Source organism: Sylvia atricapilla, chromosome 2 (assembly GCF_009819655.1).
Source record: "Sylvia atricapilla isolate bSylAtr1 chromosome 2, bSylAtr1.pri, whole genome shotgun sequence".
Classification (NCBI taxonomy): Eukaryota; Metazoa; Chordata; class Aves; order Passeriformes; family Sylviidae; genus Sylvia; species Sylvia atricapilla.
Genome location: NC_089141.1, coordinates 88318327 through 88340503, shown reverse-complemented (window position 1 = coordinate 88340503; position 22177 = coordinate 88318327). Strand labels below are relative to the sequence as shown.

The 22177-nt window shown below is 39.0% G+C and overlaps 2 protein-coding genes across 5 annotated transcripts in view; both read right to left on the bottom strand.

Annotated features, from left to right (window-relative positions):
• The window catches only part of CCDC138 (coiled-coil domain containing 138), a 28734-nt gene extending 26575 nt beyond the window's left edge, over nucleotides 1-2159 (bottom strand). For both annotated transcript variants that reach the window (XM_066313724.1, XM_066313725.1), the window contains exons 1-3: nucleotides 2055-2159; nucleotides 1201-1385; nucleotides 37-195 (exon numbers count right to left, since the gene is read on the bottom strand). In XM_066313724.1, coding sequence (XP_066169821.1) covers nucleotides 37-195; nucleotides 1201-1385; nucleotides 2055-2064 — 354 coding nt within the window. In that variant the 5' untranslated portion in view covers nucleotides 2065-2159. The remainder of the gene's footprint in view (nucleotides 1-36; nucleotides 196-1200; nucleotides 1386-2054) is intronic.
• A 4805-nt stretch (nucleotides 2160-6964) lies between these two features.
• LOC136357986 (E3 SUMO-protein ligase RanBP2-like) overlaps nucleotides 6965-22177 on the bottom strand; it is a 33887-nt gene continuing 18674 nt past the window's right edge. The window contains exons 21-30 of one of the 3 annotated variants that reach the window (XM_066313722.1): nucleotides 21191-21268; nucleotides 15769-15942; nucleotides 14336-14428; nucleotides 13268-13464; nucleotides 12635-12863; nucleotides 12044-12142; nucleotides 11731-11873; nucleotides 9932-10205; nucleotides 9503-9837; nucleotides 6965-7540 (exon numbers count right to left, since the gene is read on the bottom strand). In XM_066313722.1, coding sequence (XP_066169819.1) covers nucleotides 7235-7540; nucleotides 9503-9837; nucleotides 9932-10205; nucleotides 11731-11873; nucleotides 12044-12142; nucleotides 12635-12863; nucleotides 13268-13464; nucleotides 14336-14428; nucleotides 15769-15942; nucleotides 21191-21268 — 1928 coding nt within the window. In that variant the 3' untranslated portion in view covers nucleotides 6965-7234. Of the gene's footprint in view, nucleotides 7541-9502; nucleotides 9838-9931; nucleotides 10206-11730; nucleotides 11874-12043; nucleotides 12143-12634; nucleotides 12864-13267; nucleotides 13468-14335; nucleotides 14429-15768; nucleotides 15943-21190; nucleotides 21269-22177 lie in introns of all 3 variants that reach the window. The other 2 variants (XM_066313720.1, XM_066313723.1) reach the window with 2 other exon arrangements.

Below are 22177 nucleotides of genomic sequence, written 5' to 3'. Positions count from 1 at the left end.
ATAGAGCAATATCTATGATTAAATATATTATTTCACCTCTTTTATATCTGAAATTTTTTTCTGAACTTCTTCCTCAACGCCTCTTATTTTAGCCAAAGCTGCTTCATGTGTAAAAAGCAGTGCTTCTTTTTCTGTTAGACAACGTTCTTGTTCCTGCAGTTGCAGAGCATACTCCTGCTGTGCTGAAGTTTCTCTCTGTATCAATAAAGGAAATATTAAACTACTTTAAAACCCATGTGAAGTTTTCCAAAATTATGCTGAATTTAAAATTTTGTCCCATGCTTAGCTCCTTGTAAAATTATAGTTACACAAGCGCTTACTAGTACAAAGTATCTTGACAGCCACCTCTGTCCAGTTTCCTTCCACATTAACCCAAAAGACTTCCATGTGCATTGGAACAGTTCAGCCTCCCAAAATTCAACTCAACATTGTTGCTCTAGAAAATTAAACTTTGGCTTTTACTTCTAAAATATTTGGATCATGGTATTAACTGTAGGACAGAACAGACTCTGATGTGACTGCCTGTGTTGAACACTAGATTAATGATATTGTGTCTTCAACTAGTGAGAAGCATCCCTGAAAAAGGGGTGAAGAAAAAAAAAAAAGATAAAAAATTATTTTTCTCTCATATGTTGCAAAAGGGGATGTCCTGGACTCCAACAACAATTATGGCAGGGAATCCAGCAGAAGTTTAGGAACTATTACAGAGTAAAACCATATAGGTTCTTTTGTTAGTAGCCTAAAGCAACTGGAGATGAACTGGTGGCACGAGTAGAGGGATTTTGGAGGAGGCCATGAAGGCAAGTGCTTTGGAAAGCCCAGAGTCAGACCAGTTTCAGATGTTCTCAAGAGAAGCAATGGTTGTGGGTGCCTCCCTGTACACCCAGAGTGTGTCACAAGCCAGTCTTGGATGTAGAAACACTGTGTTCCAACTCCCTCAAACTGAATCTGCCTATTTACCTATCTATCTGATCTACCCAAAATTCAAGTCATTACTGAATCACTGAATTAATCTAGAGGAAGAGGCATATGAAGACACAGATTTAGTATATAAGTAACTGTGATTGATATAAAGTAATATTAAAAACAAGAGTTTTAATATATAAGCTTTACATATAAGTAGTTTCAGATTTCTTTCTTGAAAGTGAGAACCTTCATACCATTATTCAACAAAAATCTTAAGGTGATTCCAGTTCCTACCTGGAGCTTCTGATGTATGACAAATAATTCATCATAAATTTGACTGATGTGAGGTGGTATCAAATCTTGTCTATTGCATGTCTGAGTGCCAGGTCCACGCAAAATTTTCTTAAACAAACCATGGTTGATAATTTGGTCCCTATTTTTTTGAGTATTTGCAGCCAAAGGAGATGGTAAAGTGAGGCCTGTGGACATGAAAAAAAAGTGCACTATACACTAAAAAAATCAGTCCTAGCTAAACATTAATATGATTGTTGTACAAAACCGGCAGTAATAGGAATTTTGTGTTATAGGAATTCAGAACTACAAGTATAGAGCAAGATGTACCAAAATGTGAAAGTAATCTAAAGAATTAGAGATTTGATCAAAGTTCTCATTCCATGATTTATTCACACTGACCAAGAAAACAATTTTGTAAGTAAAGCTATGCTCTCCACTGCAATATAGAAATCCCAGAGATATCTGTATAGAATCTGTGCACAGACTGAATCATGTCATCAAAATCTCCTATTATTTTGGTAAGGGCTTCAGGCAAGTGATTTGCTGCTGATTAGACCTTACAGTGACACCTAAGTAAAGAGAACAAGACTTAAGAAACTGCTGGACAACACATGAGAAAGCAACATAAGTATTGCTTCAAGTACTTCAAGCAACATAAGTATTGCTGAACCTCCTAAAATAATTCAAAAGAAAATACTCATATTGATGTGAAATGTTAAATCCCCATATTAAAATACATTTTAGTTACCTAGTGTATTTCTCATTGAATAGAAACATTAACTAGGAAGATTTTTAAGTTACATGTTATACTTCACAGAGAGTTGTAAAAATGTATAAAATTAAATATTTAATACCTGTTCCCATGTATAGAGATGTATTTTGAATTGCATCAGTTTCAGAACAAATAATGCTATTTTCTTCTAGACCACTTGAATCAGAAACAAAATCTTGCTCATCATCAAAACTAAAAGTACAAAAGAGCAGTAACTTTAAATTACTCAGTTCCCTTCTAACATGATACATAACAGAGCACTGAAAGAAGTCTGTATAAAAAGAGAAAACATTGCATAATGTAAGACTTTGATATTTTTACTGGTAACAAATAGCAGTTAAATCATTTGGATGAAAGGCATTATAACTTACAAATCTCAACCACAGCAATTACGTGCTGCTGACTTAAGAGTTGTTACAATAGCTAGGCTTTTCATGCTGTAAGCACATGTAAGCAATAGGTAAAACCAACACTTCTCTCAACACAAACCACTAAATTCCTGGAAAGCTAAAAAATTATATTTTTTCAGTTTAGTGAAAAATAGCCCATAAAAGAAATTTCTTGGCTTCTGGAATTGAATTCTCTCTAAATAAACATAAATCTTTTTATCACTCTGGGCTATTCACTTTCCTCCTAGCTTATTTTTTTATCACCTAGTTCAGTTTATGTCATTCCTATATCCCCCTTAGCGATTCCAACATACACAGATTAAATTAGAAAGTGAAACAATATTCCTCATCAAAATCAGCACCCTCAGTATGTCATAAATTGGCCACAAGCAATTCTTTACTTAACAAGAAAACAAAAAACTTAAATCAACTTTTGTACAGTCCAAATAACAATGTTTATTTGTCATTTATCTGGATTATGAGAGAAAATTAGCAACGGAGAAATAAAAACACCTACCAATGCCAGTCTTTCAAACTTTTTCGGAAATCATGATCTGATCTGTTCTCTCTTCCAGTTTCAGTAAATTCTGACTCTAAAGAACAATGTGAAAAGAAACAGTTATATTTTTCAGAGAGCTGTCAGTGTCACCTGAAATATTTTGCATTTGAGAAGCTGACATTAAGAAATCAATAAGGACTTATTAGAAGTACTTATCATGTAGGTTTAAGAACCAAAACCATCACTGATGCAACCTGATGAATTATGAACTTAATTATAACAGTTTAAGCCACAGTAAGAATTATTAAACTTTCACATCAGATTTGTCTTTCTGAAATTTTAGAGCTTGTCTGCCTACAGAAATTTTTCTGTAACTGAAGTCTAACAAATACATTGATTTAGTCTGCTGTCCCCATGTGCCAGTTTCTGAAAGAGACCAAATGCATTCTAAATATTAAACATTTATGTATCTTTAAATTAAAGCTAAATACATGCATTATGAAGTGGACTGCTACCAACTAATTCAAACATGACCTAAAGACAAACAGGCTGTGAACCATTGTTGCAAAACATCCTTTGCTCTCTTTACTTGTTACCATTCCCAGGCTGGCTCCCAGGTATCACAACCCCCTGATCAAGCTTACCTATCTATTTAAAATGAGGCAGTACAGAACTAAATCAATTTAGAAACAATACAGCTTTAGTAGTATATATTTTCCCTGTAAAAGACATCAAAGCACCATTGCTGTGTATTACCTTTATAAGCTAAGGAGCTTCTGCTTTTACATTTGGTATGCAATGCTCCTGAGAGGCAATCCTACAAGAAAGCACAAAACCACTGCACTTCAGTCAAAATTTTTGGGAAAAGTATGTTACAACTTACGGGTTTAACAGCTAAACTGTCACACCTTGTGACAGAATTCTTACTACAAACTACTGGATTTGAATAGGGAGGTGAGCCTTTAAAATACATAAATGTAAATGGTCCTCATATTAACATAAAGAGGCAAATATATTCTCTACAGTCTAATAACAAAATACTCGTAGTGTTATATGTTAGAATATTTGTGAAACTATAAAGCACTATGAAGACAGTGCCTAAAATAAAGGCATGAAGGCAGAATTAGGTAATCATGGAAACAGTGCCATCTACCTTCATATCTAGGCTTCTTATGCCAAAGCTGCCTGATCTACTTTTTCTTACTAATTTATATCTACATACTAAAAAAAAGAGTGAATGACAGAAAATTTAGGCTACAAGCAAAAACAATTAAATGCACAATACAAAATATCACACTCAAGGCAGTTCTCATGATCTCGTTTTACTGCATCCCTCTGCTGTGCTCTAGATCAAGTGATCAACTGCTGTATTTTCGTGCCCTTGAATGACCAATTTTTAATGAAATAAACAAAGCACACAAACACATGTAACATTTTCTTCCTTGCAAACATTAAAGCCTCAGTAACAGTCTTTTAAAAATAAGTTTTAAAAATTATTTTTCTTTAAAGTACAGTTCTGCAGTTCAAAGCAGAATACTCCCCAAGAAAAATTCCCCATAGAATCTAAAACACCATCAAATGCTATTCAAGGCAGAAATCCATCTGCAGGAACTAAGGGTGCATACAGCCCGATTTGAGCTACTAAAAACCTCAAAATCTTCTTCATATGGCATTTGGGATGGTTTTTGATCCTAAAATGTCAAGTTACTTTTCCTAAGGATAAAAAGGCTGGGTTTTGTATTCATTTGACAACTCCAGGACTAACTCAGTACTCCAATCCAACTACGTACCTAACTCAAACTCACTTTCAATCTCTCCCAATCTTTGTTTGCTCTTGGGTATTTTTCCACCACATTACTTCCCCTGCAGCATGACTTTGAGCACTTTAAGGCCTGTTATCCTCCAGACACCCTGGAAGCATTTGGCCCAGGGAACAGCGATGCATGAAAACAACTGTAAAAATTCGTTTTACTGAAAGACAAGCAGAATTCAGGCAAAACAAAGCCGCCTGGCCAGCAAGTACGTCTACTAAGTATCAAAGGCTTTTGAAACACCAGCATGGGGGAGGGGGGGCTTTGCTGCTGAACTTCTAGGCAGATCAGTTTTGATTCGTCAGTAAAAGTAATAGAAAGCGAGGAACCACAATACAGTTCATTCATCTGAGTGCAAAGACCTCCTCCGGTATAAAATGTCATTGCTGTACCTTGGCAAAGGAATGATCCCATCATAATTAACTGTCTAGTCATTGCAGCAGTCTCTAATGAACCATGGGGTTGATTCCTGATTAACTGGATATGGAACAATTTCCTGCTCTCGGACAACAGAGCTAATCACTAAGCTTTACAAAAAAAAAAAAAAATCACAAACACACCTAACACATTCTAAGTAAGGCTGTCAATTACTGTGGCACAAAGAAAGAGACAGAGAAAGAGCTATCCTGCTACATGTATTTCATAAAAGCTCAATATACTCCTAAGAGGACTCACATATTTTCTCACTCAACTAGCAGGCACCAGATCCTAGGCAAAAACTGCATGCTAAACTGTCTTTGGTACCGCATAAAATCTGGAATTACAATTGCCAGGGAAATTTCCTACTCAGACAAGAATGACTCTTCAGCACTTCAGCTCTAAGGCAATCGGAGCGCGGCGTCAGGGACAGGAGCAGCAAGAGCACGGAACCACCTCAGGCCTGTGTAAACCCCACTTTCGTCTCGCACTGCCCGGGAACGCAACAGCACGGCGCTCACAATGAACCCCGCGGGAGCGGACCTGCCCCCCTCCCTCCATCTCCTCCGAACGCTTCAGGGACGCGGCGAGGAGGAAATGTCTTTCCTGTGCCTCCTGCTCGTCCCCGCAGGCCGCCCGCCCCGGCCCCGTCTCACCCCCGCCGGCCCGGGCGGGCCCTGCCGCCGCAGCCCCCGGGCGGAGCGGCCGCAGCCGAGGCCGGGCCCCGGGCCCGCCATGGCGGCACCGCCGCGCTCGAACCAACCGCCAGCAGCCGCGCAGGCGCACTCGGGGCCGCGGGCAGCGCCGGGCAGCGCCGGGCAGCGCCGGGCAGCGCCGGGCAGCGCCGGGCAGCGCCGGGCAGCGCCGGGCAGCGCCGGGCAGCGCCGGGCAGCGCCGGGCAGCGCCGGGCGAGCCGCCGCCGCTCTGGGCCCGGCGGGGGGGCACACACCATCGTCATCATCACCAAGAGCAAACACCGCTCCTCTCCACCCCCGGCACGGCCAGGCCGGGCAGCGCCGCTTCCAACCCGCGACCGAGCACCACGCTGGCAACTGGACCACTCAGGGCCCCCTCCTAAAACACCTGCAGCGACGGTGATTGCAACACGGCCCTGGGCCGCCCATGCCCTGTCAGCCTTTCTGGGAAAAAATCTCCTCCTGCTGACCTACCTAAACCTCCCCTCGCACAGCCGTAAGTCTATGTCCTGTTGCCTGGGAGAAGAGGCCCAACCAGCCCTAGCTCCAGGCCCCTTTGAGAGGTTGTAGAGAGTGAGGTGAGAACCCCTGAAAACATATTACTGCTGTCCTTTAAAAATAAATAAATAACCTCCCAAGTAAAGTTAAGCTAAATGCATGTTGCCAGCACAGAGCTGCAGAGTATCAGTTTAAATACACCCCGCATTCACCTGTGCATACTCACTCTTGAGAGGCAAAGTTGTAAAAGGTACAAGCACGTTGGAATACACAAGCTAGAGCCTGCAGCAAGGTCAGAAAAGTTGTCCACAGCTAGTAAACACTGAGCAGAGTCTAAGGGTTATACTTAAAAGTATGTCAGGTAAAATCCTAGTGTTAAGATGATGTTTTTCATTAAGCTAAGTTTTTTAGAAATAGTTTTAAGTAAAAACAAAAAAGGTGGGCATATTGATCTAGCAAAACATTGATCAACCATTTAAAAACCATGCAGACAGAAAAAACCACCATCTACCTAGCTCGGCCTGCTTTCTTCACACTGGAATACCCATTAACTTTCTAAGGACTTCAGTGTACTGTCCAGCAATTTGCATCTACAATCTGTACATTCAAAAGAGCTTCCTGAGAGCAAGAACCAAGTTATGCAAGTTATTTCCTTTTAAACAAACCAAAGTGAAAACAAGACATTATTTTAACAAGACTAGGATTTAATTTTTAAAATTTGACACTTAATACAAATATGTCAGGATAACACAAATACACCTGAAATATGCCAGTGCCTGAAGTTTATTTACCATGCAAAAATCAATTAGAACACATAAAAAAATTCAACTATAGCCTGTAATTTTACATTTATACATCAGAAGTGTCCATTTTAAGAAGTTGAAATAATTAGTCAATAACATCTAAGTACTGATTTATACTGCTAAAACATTTGTATACTCAAAGAAATAATTCTATATTTGCCCACAGTCTGTAATGACAATTCTTCCATTTACTAGCCCTTTAGGAGAACCAAAGGATTCGATCTTTTTCACAACATCCATTCCATCTTTCACAAACCCAAATACCACATGTTTGAAGTCCAAGTGTTCTGCTTTTTTAAGTGTTATGAAGAACTGAGAATTATTTGTATCCCTGCCCTTATTTGCCATTGACAACAATCCAGGACCAGTGTGTTTCACTATGAAATTCTCATCTTCAAATGCTGTTCCATAAATTGACCGTCCACCTGTTCCATCATGGTTAGTTATATCTCCTCCCTGAAATAAAAAAAAACAGACACAGCATTAATTGACAAGTCCCAAAACATAACCCAAAATTTTATTTCCTTTCATCAATAATGACTTTGTTTTGGAGGAGCTTGTTTTTCATTTTCACAAGTATCAACATCTGCTTAATGTAGGGATTCCCAGCTTCTGCAGGTTTGTTCATGGTAAGGGAAGCAGTAGTAGGTTTGTCCCTTGTTTATTCTGAACACAGCATTTTATCTTCCTGCTCCCCACGGTGACATTCCTCTAGGCCTGCTTTTGCTACTGCCTGCATCACTTGGCCCTGGAAGCTGCCTGGACCTGCATTCTCTCACTGAAGGCCTGTCCTTGCTTAGTCCCTGCAGGCACAGGATTAATCACCTGAAAAAGGTCAACACAGCAGTGAGCAGTAATTCCATACAGCTTTGCCACATAACTGGTTGAGCAGCATGGTGTATCTTTTATCTTTCTAGAAGGTGGCAAACTTGTGGTTCCTGATAGTTTGAATATACACATAAAGGAGACAGACAGTGTAAATTGTATCTGCACAGCCTTAGTTCTCATTGAAGAGCTTCTCACTGTACCTCAAGAAAGTCCAGGCAAAGCAGAGCAAACTTAAAATATACTCATGTAATATGATAAAAGCTTCAAGACCACCCAGTTCCAACTCCCCTGCCATGGGAAGGGACATTTAGAACTAGGACCAGGCTGCTCAGAGCTCCATCCAGCCTGGCCTAGAACACTGACAGGGACAGGGCATCTACAACTTCTCTGGGCAACTTGTTCCAGTGTCTCACCACCCTCACAGCAAACAACTTTCTCCTAATATCTAGTCTAAACCTACTCTCATTTACCTAGGAGCCATTCCCCCATGTCCTGTGACTACATGCTCTTGTAAAACGTTCCCGCCATCTTTCTTGTAGGCTCCCTTCATGCTCTGGAATGACACCATTACATCACCCCTAAGCTTTCTCTTTCCCAGGATGAACAAATTCAATTCTCTTAGCCTTTTCTCACAGGACCAGTGCTCCACCCTTCTTAAAAGTCTTAGCCCTCCTCTGGACTCGCTCCAACAGGCTGGTGTCCTTCCTATTACTTTTGTGTATTATTTTCCTATATTACTGTATACATCTGGGCTTGTAGAAAGTCATCTACATGCCTCATCTTTGGGGATGTAGTGACATGCAGATTATTAGCACAGCATGTACTGATGTTGGTTCATTCTGCCTGTTCCAAGTTACTAAAACTCAATGAACTATGGATGAGAATTTTAAGAAAGGTCTATCTGAGTTATGATAAATTCCCTAAGAACTTGCCAGTGCCACTGAATGCACGCAGAGGTTTAAAACCAACACTGTCGACCTGGGGTTACAGGCATACTGCAGGGGGATGCTTTCAGCACAAAACCTGATGTTTTAGGAAACAGGTCACTGCGTGGTAATTGCATCTACAAGACTTGTTTTAGATTGAAACCTAACGTCTGTGATACTTGGAGTATCACTTTTAAAGTGCGCTTTATCTGAAATACAAAGTGTACTTTAAAGTCCAAGAGAAGCCTGGAAAGTAAGCATTCCTAACAGGTGAGCACACTAAAGTTCTTCTCTGGGGAGAGAGAAGGATGAATGGTAGTTTTGGGAACGCCTGCTTTCCCTGGTGTTCCTGTTTAGCAACAAGCCCCTTGTCTATTGCAGGAGGACTCCACTTCCCTTCATATTTTTCCCACCCTGACAAGATAGTAACTAAGAAACACTGAGGCATGAGGCCACTGGCAGGTGAAAAGCATCTTAGGGTAGCATGTGCTGCATCCACCATTTCTCATCTCCTTGTAGGGAAATGACAGATGAGACTATCCTGCACAGTGGATTCATGCTGCCAGCAAGAATGTGCTGTTCTGCAAAGTCATTGTTTTGAAGTGCCATTGTTAGTCAAGATGAATCGCATTCTCTCTGTGAAGAGTCCTCCTTTTATACTTACCTGACACACAAAGTCTGTGACTATTCTGTGGAAGCGGGAGTTCTTGAATCCAAATCCTTTCTCTCCTGTGCACAGGGCTCTGAAATTTTCAGCAGTTCGAGGTACAATATTTGCAAACAGTTCCATGGTTATGTGTCCTAAAGGTTCATCATCAGCAGAAACTTCAAAATACACAACAGGGTTGGTGTCCTTTGACAGTCCTGCTGCCAGAGACAAGTGCCCCTTTTGTAGTTCTGACAAGCTTAGCTGGCATTCTTCAAACATTTTCTTGAAAGAATTGGCCATTTCTTGGTTTTTAAATCTGACTGCAAATTGCTCTACTTTTACTTCGCCATCTGAAAATAAATCCAAGAAGGTCTGTTTAGTTTCATGTTTTAATAATCTCCAGGGAAAAGCAAAACAAACTACAGACCACCTGAAAAAACTCACCAGCATAATCTGTGGCTGTCCAAATGAAAGCATTGTTTGATGTATCCGAGGGCACTAAGTTCATTTCTTTGGTGATAACATGGTTTGCACAGACTTTAAGAACTTGGTCTCTTCTCATTAGGATTCTATAGTATTTCTTCTGTGTATGGAAGAGTATTTTGATCTCACCAACACCACGCTCCTTCCACTGAGTAACATCTCTGTCCCATCTGTAAAGTTTTGCCCTCTCCTTGAAGAGAATTTCTTCATCTTCTTCTCCAGATTTTACCTCCACCTAAAAAAATAGCACAGCAGACTGAGTACCTGTGATTTCCTAGAAAGAAATTAAATAATTATTACATAAACTTCTGAAGATTCTGACATATTAATGGAAGATTATTCAGTGTGTTCTTTTCTCCAACATCCCATTCATTATGCTAAAATGGGTAAAACATTTTCAGAATTTAGGAGCCAAACAAATTCCACTATATGAGACCAAGTACAGCACTGCAAACCTCCACCATGCTACATGCAGTTCTGGTGGGTGTCTTGGTTTTGCTTTGGGACTAGTTTGGTTGGTTGGGTTTTGGTGGTATTTTTTTAATGTGTGGGTATTTTTCTTTTCCTTTTAACAAATCCCCAATACTTTATCAAGTGTTCTGGCAAATTTCCCAAGTTTGTTTCAGGTTTTCTGAATGATGTGCACACCGACAAGTGAAGATAAAGTACTGTTACGATGCTAGGAGTTACCTTTAGCACATTGTTAAAGAATTTGATGCGTGCATTTGAACAGAATGAACACCAAGTATACAAAACTTCAGCCTGACAGCCATATCTCCACCTCACTTTATGTATGCATTTACTGGCCTCTAATCTCCTTTAGTTAGCACTTTTCCGAAGATATGCAACACTTGAGAGAACTAGAGAAATATGTGACAGAATACTGCTTGTGAAACTGAAAAAGGGAAGCAGAGATAAAAAGCATCATGGAAGTCATAATGTGACACACAGATGAGCAAAGGCACACCAAATTTTAAAGAAGGAAGTTGAAAGCACATTACAAAATAGATCAGATGAGCTGTTCAAACTGAAGGACATCACAAACTGTTCCCTTTGTGCTCTACTTGCCTTGCTCAATTTTATTAATCTGTAGTTAAACTTTATTATTTAAAGAAAGGTCAGGCAATATAACTATATCATCAAAAGAGTCTGAAATGGTTACTAGGCTAAAAACCAAATCAAGATGTGCAACCATGAGAAGCGTTACTCAGTAAGTTGTAAGGTTACCTTCAAAGTTGAAGGTTCGCCTACTTCTTCAAAAAAACATTTATTTTCAAACTAACAAAGTTAGGTCCCTTAGCCTTCAGGTAATGTTAATTTTACATCTTTTTGCTTAGTGATTCTAGAAATGTCTTGCCTAGCTTAGAGTAAAAATTCTTAGTTGGGATGGGTTTCATAGAACTGAATCTACAAGTCACTCATAGAAAAAGCCATAGCTGAATTGTATAAGCCCTAGCAGTTATTCAGTTCAGCTCTTACAAGCTACATGTACAAATTTGCATCTTGATCAACTCTCAGTGAAGTTATAAAGAAATCTGTTGGAGTGTGGAGATTTTAACTGAGGCACCAGACACCTCCCCAGGGCTATGCTGTACTAGGATTTAGAACAACAGGTGCTGCAACAAAGTCAGTGTAAAAGATGTAGAACAAGGCATACCACCACAGAAAGCAAAGTTATTAAGCAAAATGTATTTTAAAGCTTGCTGTGTTAGCAGAAATGCTTATCTTAATGTTATTTTATATTCCAGAAGTCATCTTACCTCTGGTAAGGACACAATAGGCTCAAAGTGGATATCATCACTATGTACTACCTCATCATCACTACCACCTTCATCTTCATCTGCTTTACGGGTGGTATCTCCAAACACAGTTGCTCCTGTATTTGCCCACTTGAAGTTTTTATCTACAATTAAGAGAGTCACATTTTAAACTTCGTGTAATATTTTCCCATCCTGACAAAAACTTGTAAAAAATAGTTGTTTCTAATGATCAGCAGAAATTTTGTGCACAGAAGGTATATTGTATGAAGCAAAAATCCAGCTGAGGTCTCTCTCAGAGACTAGCTGGACTCACCTTTTGAGCCAAAAGCAAACTCTTCAGAACTTTTTGATGCCAAATCTGCAAATGACAGGCCTGCAGTATTGCCAAAACCAAACGAGATGATTCTGTTTTCTATCAAACAAAAAGGGGAAAGTCAAAGATTTTCTCTACTTTCTTAAGGAAATGCATTTATGTAGTCACAAGAATAAACTGGAGACCTGCCTACAGCATTTTTTTCCCTCCCAATAAATTTGAAGTTTGAATGACACTTGTCATATAATGGCCATCTATTGTGGTTTTAAAAAAAGGCCCAAGAGTGTGTGAGTTTTAGCATACTACTTATACGCAGATCCACAGAGCTAATGTGATATTTAATAGTAAACTAACGAAAGTACATCATAGGTAAATATGTTGTAAATTACACAACAGACACTAGCATTGTTTTGTTGTAGTAAAATCGAACTCAAAATTTGATATACACACATTTTTACCATACTGGTACCTATGCTTCTAATTCAGTATTGGCACTACTACTCTCCAAGACAGCAATGACACTAGATCAACTGATCCACAGAAAAGGATATTTTCCTTCAAAAAATCCTCAGAGCATACCCCTGACCTTACCTTGTGCTGACTCTGAACCATCTGAATCACTCTTTTTAGTTGACAAATCTACAGGTTTGTCTTCAGCTCGTGATAAGGTCTGTGATACTGGCACGGTTTCTGTGGTGGAATGTGATTCTTCACTGCTGGTACCTGACTGGACATGTACTGTCACCTCATCTTTTGATAGAGCAGGTATTTCTTCCTTACTGGTACAGACTAAGTCACCTGAGCTTGCAACTTCATTCTCCTGCAATTAATCAAAAAAAGTAATGTAACAGATAAATAAGTTAGAAGACCTTAGGATTCAAACCTCCTCCCCAGGAGTTTAAGAACAGTCCTTCATAGAAATATAAAGAACACCAAGAAAAGCTGTTGTAAGCTTTCTGAAGTTTTTCACTGCAGTTAACACAGGCATGTTAACTTGACAAGAGACTGAAGTATCTTGGAAGTAGTCTGTTTTCAAAAAAATACTGTTATTCCCTGAAATCGAAATCAAATCTGTGTTGGCAGGCACTTGAAGCACAGCTACAAAAAACCCCATAACTTTTTCCAACTGGATGTTTTAGTTCTAGAACTGTACTGGTCTCAAACATATATGAAGTAACTGTACAAGTTTAATAACAAGAAGTTCAGTAAAGATTTAGCTCTTACTTTCATTTCATGAATTTCAGCTTCTGACTTTATGTCTTCTTCTGGACTGTCACCTTCAGTGTCAGTACTAACACCACAAACAGACGTAGAAGGAACCTGCAGAGCTTTTGTTTCATCTTGCTCTTCAGGCGCTGGTTTCTCTTCCCAAGTAGCAGCACATTCCCTTTCATTGTTGAATTCACTTTTTCCTGCAAGGCCTGCTGTAAAGAATTAATGAAAAATAGCTGTGAAGGCAGCAAATACTGAAATAATTTTTAGCCCCTACATTATAAATTAATCTCATAATAGCCAGATCAACTTGAACACAGACTTCATGAGTTTCACAGACAGCATTACTGTTTAAATAGTGGAAGTGAAGACTGACTAACCTAATCTGGAGTGACTAGAATTGAATATACAATTTTTTTTTACTGGTATCAGGGAATTTCCACGCAATGATGAAGAGTTTAATCATGCAGCTGCCACTACTATTAACTTTCTTCAGTATCTCTTTATATTTTAGATGGCTCAATCCTTCTAGCACATATCCTCAAAAACCCCCAAAACTTTACTTCTAGAAGTACCTACCCAGGCTTCAAGTTTTGCAATGCTGAAGTCTGAGACACAGTCAGACACACATAAGCAAGTTGTCTACACCTGTATTTTTAGTACAGAGACCAAACAGCTTTTCTTTTAGATTGAACAACATTAACTCACAAGCTTAAACTGAGTAACTGCAGAAGTAGCAAGTATTCAAAGATGTAGACAACTTTCTCTTGAGCAGTGTATGCCAAGCTAAATTTTTCATATTCAGAAGGAGCTCAAGATAGGAAGAGACTTCGATGCTCTTGTTTAGAGATCACCTGGAATGTACATTTCTCTTTCAGGTACACCTTTACTGCTAACTAACAGTTTGACATACTGAAGCTTAACTCTGTACTTTGAGATGCAGGTTTTCTGCACCCAGCATCTCTGCTTCTAAAAACCATTCCAGGAAATATAAAATTAACCTTTGCCCATATGTCCTTCAAATTCAGAGTTTATGTTTCAGTACAAGAAGCACAGTAATTAAAATTTCTTAAGACCTACCTTTTACAGGACCTTGCCCTTTCTTTTTCTCTTCTGAATCACTGGGATAGAGTCTTCCATTAAGTTTCTTAACAGCTGTTTCATAGTCTTCATCTTAAACACAGCAAACAAGAGTAAGTTCTCAGGCACACTCTAGGTCAGAGAAGTCTACTAAGCCCTTCCAACTCACAAGGCCAGCGGCCATAGGTAATTTTTGCTTATGTTTTAAGAGTTACACAAGTCAACAAGTAAGCTTTCACTTTAGTTTTGCTTACATGTGCTCCAGAGTGCTGTTAACACTTTTTCAGCCTAGATTGCTACAGACACATGTCACAGGTTTTGGTTTTAGAAAACAGATTTCTTACTGAGTGATTTTACTAAGACTACCACTAAACAGATTTGGAAAAGAAGACTGAAGATTTTTTACATAAAAACTTGCAAGCTCAGGTACTTGTGGGAGGGGGCTTGTTTCTCCCATTTTCTGTTGAATACAGTATTTCCAAACTTCCATTTAAAGTAACTGCTGCTGAGTAAATCAATGAATCTTAATTACATCCAGTAAGGTTTGACATAAAGTAACAGTATTAGCAATTTTCTTTAGAAGAAAAAAACCTCACTAGAATAGCATTTAGGGAACCTGAGATAGTTTGTTTTTCATAAAAAGGGCTTTGTATTTGTCTCAAAATACTTACTAAAGTAAGCTTTTTGCTCAAATACCTCTTACCTAACCAACTGCCTTGGTAATGATTTCAGCACCCTCACCCCAAACAAGTACCCTTTAGTCACTCCTGGGTCTCCACCATACTATTCTGTTTTGAAGACTTGAGTGTACACCTTTGGTCATAAGGACATTGACAGGATTACTTCCCACTGGCCCAAACAAAAATATTTCAGTGTCTAATGGTTCTAACTGTGCTGAGTATCTCAAGTTGGAAGGGACCCATAAGGATCACCAACTGGAGCTCCCTGCTCCTTGCAGGACTACCTAAAACCAAGCCATATGACCGAGTGCATCACCCAGATGCTGCTTGACTTCTGATGTATGTGTTGCTCTAACTACTGTCCTGAGGAGCCTGACCACCCTCTCAGTGAAGAACCTTTTCCTATTCTGAACTTCCCTGGCAGCTTCATTTCATTTCCTTGTGTCCTATAGTTGAGCAGCAGAGAGAGGAGATCAGCCCCTCCTCCTCTGCTGATGCCCTTGAGGAAGTTTTGGACTGTGACGAGGTCACCCCTCAGCCATGTCTTCTCCCAGCTGAACAAACCAAGTGACCTCAGCTGCTCCTCCTGAATGTGGCACTCAAGGCTGTTCACCTTGGTCACCCTCCAAGACCTTCTTACACAGAGGCACCTGAAACCGTGCACAGTACTACTCAAGGAGGGGCTGCACTAGTGCAGTGTATTACATCCTCTCCCCACAAAAAGGCAGTAAACCAAATTTTGGCATTCCTTACCGTCATCCTCGTCACTCACATATCCAGGCTTATTCTTGTAACAGAAGAATGTTGAAGGGAGCTTGAGGAAGTCAGCAAGAGCTCTCTGTTCAGGGGTAGGCGTTAACTCGTAAACTACTACAACCTCATCAGATGGAACATCATCCTCTGACACCGTGGTCTTCTCAGCTTTTTCTACAGAAATTGAACAAACCATTAAAACTGAATCATTTCAGAACAGGAAATAGGATTAACCCCACATTAATATGGAACTGAATTAATTCTAAGGGTCTATATATTTTCTGTTGATAGATGGGAAACAAAAATTGAACTTCTAGGAGGCGAGGACGGAACAGCGAATTGCCTTTGGAATTCAAGCATTTAAACAAAACATGGCTGCATCTTTGTATTATTAAAAGGATTAAGTCCTCATGTTGAATAAGAGACAGCTACAGAGAAGAGGGATAGAGGTGCCAAACAGAGGTAAACAAGCAACCTTCAGGCCTGAAAAAAGTGAAGCTGTGTACAACAACCTGTCCAAGCAACTGAATAGAACTCATTTCAAATTACTTATGGGAAAGTTGAGATTTTTATTAGCTAATTTCAATTTATCATAATAGCTGCTGATGAAACTTTGATTGTTACAAAAGGAAAGTAATTCTTAGTTCCACTATCAAACAACAAAAAATATTGCTTTCAGCCTATTTAACAAGCTTTTGAAACAAGGAATTATCACCATCGGTTTTATTATTTAGCTTTTTGTCTCCTTGTCTTCAACATTAAATTATTCCTTTCATCAGTATTGAGATCAGTGCATGATCAGTGCAAAGGTTAAAGCTGAAAGTAAAGCCTAGAGCAAACTTTAGATAAAACACAGAGCTGCAAGACAGCATTGGAAACAAATACTTGAGTTTATTATGAGGGAATGGAAGCAAGGAGGGAGGATATAGAAATTTAAACATCAGGTATGGTTTGTTTGAGGTTCTGTTTGTTTAGATTCAAGTGTTATTTGGAAAAGGGGAGTTTGGGGATAAAGGTCTAAGAAATAAATCTGTGAACTATTTTTAAGAATTATCCCATAAGCACATCAATAACCACAATAACTGTTTCTAAGAACAAAATTATTGCTTTAGTACCTTAGCCTGTTTGCTAACAGCCTATTACCTGTTCTCTAGATTTAAGTTAGAATCTGAAGGATGGTCTCAAAAGCTCCCTGTGTTTTTTATGAAAGAAAATAATTTAGTAAATCTGTGGCACAGTGTAATCAGAGAAAACCTAAATATCCAGCTAGAAACCAAACTAGTACCCAGTTCCCAAAAATCACTGATTTTTCTGATCATAGAATTTAACTTTCTACTGCAAGCAGAAAAAAGGACAGAAGAGACATGTTTACAGACATGTCCTTTGATCCTCTGTCACAACTAACACACTAAAATAGCTGCTTTTTAAAAGCAGTTTTCTCATTACTTTCTACTTAATTGTCCAGTAGATTAAGAGCAGTATAAAGTAAAGTAACGGCAAAAGCCCATATACTGATTCAAAATTAGATATTTTTTCAAAGTATTACTTATGCAGTCTTTGCCCCACCTTTATTTACAAGTTGATCATTTCAGGCATTTATATACACACCAGAGCTAAAAGTAACTCAAACCCATCACCAACACACTCTTGTAGACTAATTCTTTTTGCTCAGATTTTTAGACCTCAGTAAGTTCTCTGAGCTTCCAGAAAGTAGGTGTAGGATAAAACTCTTGAACAGCAAATTTCTAAGTTCATAGCATAACAGCAGGATATAGATGTTTTCATACATCTTCTCAGAATCTTATCCAAAAAGCTCACTCACCCTAGCTGATTTAACGATTAGAAGTACATCTAATACTGTGTTATGAAAATATGCAGATGTCCTGCATATTACCATGTGTTTTATTCTTTCTGGTTACTTAAGTGTCTTAATTGGACTGAGTAAGTTTGCACCAAGTTCACCTGAGGTTTAAGTGTGGAGCATTTAGTCCTACACCAAAAAACAGCTTTCCTTAGGATCAGAAAATTTTCAAAAATGTATCTTTGACTATAACAAGACACTTTTTTCAAGTCAGTCAGGCAGATGGTAGAAGCATGTGCTTTCTTTAATTTCAGCAGTAGAAATTCAGCTAGAAGCCATGGCAACACATACACTGTTCCAGTATTTTACCAGTCACTGCTCATCAGGTTTGACAGCATTTAAAAAGAGTTATCATGCAGTCTCTTTCAGCACCCTCTGGGCAAAACAGCTGATTAAGAGAAGTACATTTAAGGTCACTTCAGATTAGTCTACAGGTAAAGTTCTCCATGAAACTGTTTTATCAAACACTGGGTTAATATTCTAGAATACTTCAACAATAAAGATTACTGTTGCAAACACCTTAAGTATATCTTCATAGGCAGCCATGATACAAAAAGCCACGCATACATACAATGTATTCTGAGAAGACTTGGTTTTAGGATAACAGAACTTTCTACTCTAGGTGAAAAAACCCACACAAAACAGTGTTAGTATATGGGAGAAACAAAATTCAGAACAATATCATGCACAACAGTTCTTTTCAGTGCTGTACTGTATTTTCACTTTTGTTTGAACTGACATTAAGACCAAGTAGGCCTGAATCTCTCTAGCTAGTCACAATACCAGTATTTCCTCTCATGCACTGATCCATTAATATCGAATATAAGAGGAAAGCACCAGTTTAAATCCTACAGCACGTAACAGGTACAGTAGCCTGCAACTGATATGATTCAAACTTGTAAAGCACTGGTGTGGATTAAGTCCAGCTGGCAATTAAGCACCAGAATGGAGAGTACAATCACATGTCAAATTTGTAGGTGGAGGTAAGAACAGTTTAGTTATTGAAAAACAAGTGACATATAATAATGGAAAAAATAAAACTCAGGGGAAAAACAAGTGATGCACAATACAGCTGCTCATGACCTGCTGACCAATGCCAGACTCCATTCTCACACTCCTACTGGCCCCTCTTCCAGGTAACTCCACCAGTTTACAAACTGAGCATGGTGTTCTATGCTGTGGAATATCCCCTTGGCCACTCTGAGTCATCTGTCTCAGCAAAACTCCCTCCCAGCTTTTATGTACCTCCTCAATGGCACAGCATGAGATAAAAAAAAAAAAAAAAAAAAAAAAAAAAAAAAAAAAAAAAAAAAAAAGTCCTTGACTTAGAGTAAGCACCGCTTAGCAGCAACCCCAACATCAGTGTGTAATCAGCATTGTTCTCATACTGAATCCAAATACCAGCACTGTACCAGCTACTGAAAAAAAAATTAACTTTACCCCAGCCAAAACCAGAACAAGAACTTATAAGAAGTTTATGATATGATCTGAAAAAAATGTAAATGCATGGAGCTGTGGAACTACTACAAGGTTAAATTCCTTTTGCATGTTGTTCTAGCACAACTCAGAAGCCACTCGTCAAAAGAAGCTCCACATGAGAAAACTTTGTATTATATTTGTACTGGATAGGCTTGAAAATTAATTTAGGAAGGACTTCTCAAAATCTTTTACTATTAAGTCATAGCTCAAAGACCAAGAAATAACACTGAAGACAATCATTAACTGTAAGCAAAACACTTAATATACAATCATAACCTAATTATCTGAAAAGTAGAAGTGAACAAGTCTGAAGTACCAGAAAGGCTTATTTTGTTTGTTTTTCAAATACATCCCCCCTGCCATATGCCCCCAACATAACACCATGTTGTCAGAGTCTGTCCAAGGATGTGATATGCCTCACAACCATCTCCAATGACTGAGGACTGAGACCCCAGACTCTGAGAGGAGTCCTGGCCTGGCTGAGGCAGAACGTTTGCCAAGTCTCAGAGGACTGATATGCATCTCCATGAGAACAGAGTTCAAGAACAACAGAACTGGTCACGGTGGACTGAGCCAAGGCTACTTGCCCAAACTGCTCCGTCCGTACCAGAGTACAGCACACACAGTGTGCAGTTTGTCCCTGAGCACCCAGCCTCGACGCAGGTGGCTCCTGCTTTGGCTCTGGGCCCCTTGCTTTGCCTCAACACAGGTGGCTCCTGCTTTGGCTTTGTGCCACTCGCTTTGGTCCCCGCCTTGACCAACCTATAAAACCCTGGAGACCCCTGCTCACTTTCGTGTACACCCCACTGGAGAAGATCGTGTCTGTAGGCATCTCAGCCTCGAGGACTCGTCCCTCCACGTTGGTAGCTATAATCCCCTTACCCTCTTTTCTATTTTTCTTACTATTCTCTACTTTCTCTCCCTACTATCACATTTTGGTGGCACTAAATAAAGGTGCATTTTTTGTTGTATAAATTGAGTTGTCCCCGCTGTGTCTTTTGCGCTCTGAGATCCTAAAACGAACCATCAGGTTCCTTGCATATGTTTGCGGACCCTGACACATGTTCAATTTGAGGTAGGAAAAGTTCTTGCGTGTGTGCCTTGGTACTGAATGATGAATCACTCCAGATTACAGACATCATAAATTGAACTGAATTGTTAATAAACTCCATCCACAGGGATGCATGAAAACACAGAGCAAGTGACCTTAGGTTATGTATACAGAACAGGAATTCAGTGTTCAAGTAAGAACAGCTTACCAAATGACATTTTGACACTTTACAACAATTTAAGACTAATACTGGAGGACTGTCTTACGGAGACTATGTTTGTTATTTAAAATTAAAATACTTTTAAAACCATGTAAGCTGAGCTTGCTTACAGCAAGCATACTTGCAAGCAGCACTGGTAGCAACCTATAATCAAACTATAAGCTCTAACAGTTTTGTTTACAGGGTCTGAATGTAAACAAATTGGTTACAAATAGGCAGAAGTTTTCTAACCAGCTAGAGTGGACTTCAGATTATACACGAAGATGGTTCTCACTTCTGTGCACTCTTTCTTTTTAAAAGCACAGCAGTTAACACTGATAATCAGGAAACAGAAATCAAACATTTCCACAGTCTAAATACATTTAAGCTCTTTACCGGATAAGCTATCTCAAGATCTTCAGGCATATTTCATTGACATAGAGTAAAACACACTAGGCACCACAAGACATATTCTCTGAAAATAACAATGTAATTTCTCTAAAAAAAAAAAAAAAGAATTTAAGAGATCCAGTGTACACACCTAGTAAAACTGACGAAAGAAGTGCAGGGCACATATCCTCAAAAAATAAGGCAAACAAGCCAAAAGCTTAAACAGGGCCATCCATTGTGCTGGCTCATGTAAACATACTAAAGGCTAGAGACATTCTCTAACAGGACAAATACAGTAGTCAGACACACAATTTCAAATACTCTCCTTCAGCATGCATGTTAATTGTAAGGATTACTGAGGCAACTGCTTTGACCACAGCTGGGTTATTGCCCATGCCTGCTAGAGTGTTTTTATCACACATTCAGTGCAGTATATAAATACCTTTACTATCAGGTTGCAAGGAGGATGTGCTTGTCCAAAAGGCCATGGGATTAGATTTAAAGAGGCTAAAATTAAATCCTAAAAAAATAAATTGTTGGTATATAAGTGTTTACCTGGAATTTTAAAAGGATAGAACAGATTTATCTATGTTCTGCAAGTATTCCATAGTCATATTGCAAGGTGGGAAATTTCATCTGTTCATTCTACACAAGCTTATCCAACCAATGTGAATGTACTGCAGCTATTACCTTCTGCCATGTCACTTTATTACACTTTAGCTAATAAACAGATAGGATGTGTTCATGAGTCTGAGACATCCCATTTTTCTCACAAAGACACCTCAGCACATTACAGTGGTTCTGTCACAGCCACAGCTTCTGCCTGTGCATCTTTCTTAGACTATGACAGAAGCCACACAACTGAATATGCTGTCACAATCTCTTTTCAAGCTAAGGAAGTAGGCTGACATCTCATGTTAAGCTACACAACCAAAATAGCAGCAGCTGGTATTTAACACTTTAAGCAAAGGTATAGACTAGTTCCACAATTCTCATCTACTTAATTATGGGGATAATGCTAATTTTAGCTGAAGCATACATCTGCTATTCTCACACTCTGCCACTCAGAACAAGGGCACAGGTACACACAACATCAATACCTACTTAAGCCCCAAAAGCAAATCCACAAATTCTTTCAGCATTTAAATCCAAGATTTAGATGCAGCATTTCAGAATTTAACCTCTCTACCTGAAAATCCTGTTCTCAGTAAATGAATTTCCAACCTGCATTATTAATTTTCATTTTTATTTGAAAATAATTATGTCTTTAAATTCCCTTCTTTAGTTGAAACTCTGGAGAACATGTGGATAACTGCATCAAAACTGAAAGAGACTATCAAGTCTCAAGAGAATAAAGAATAATCATAGCAGAGAGTTGACTGCTTAGTAAGTTGCATGATTGAATAAATTGCTAGTAAAACAGACACTC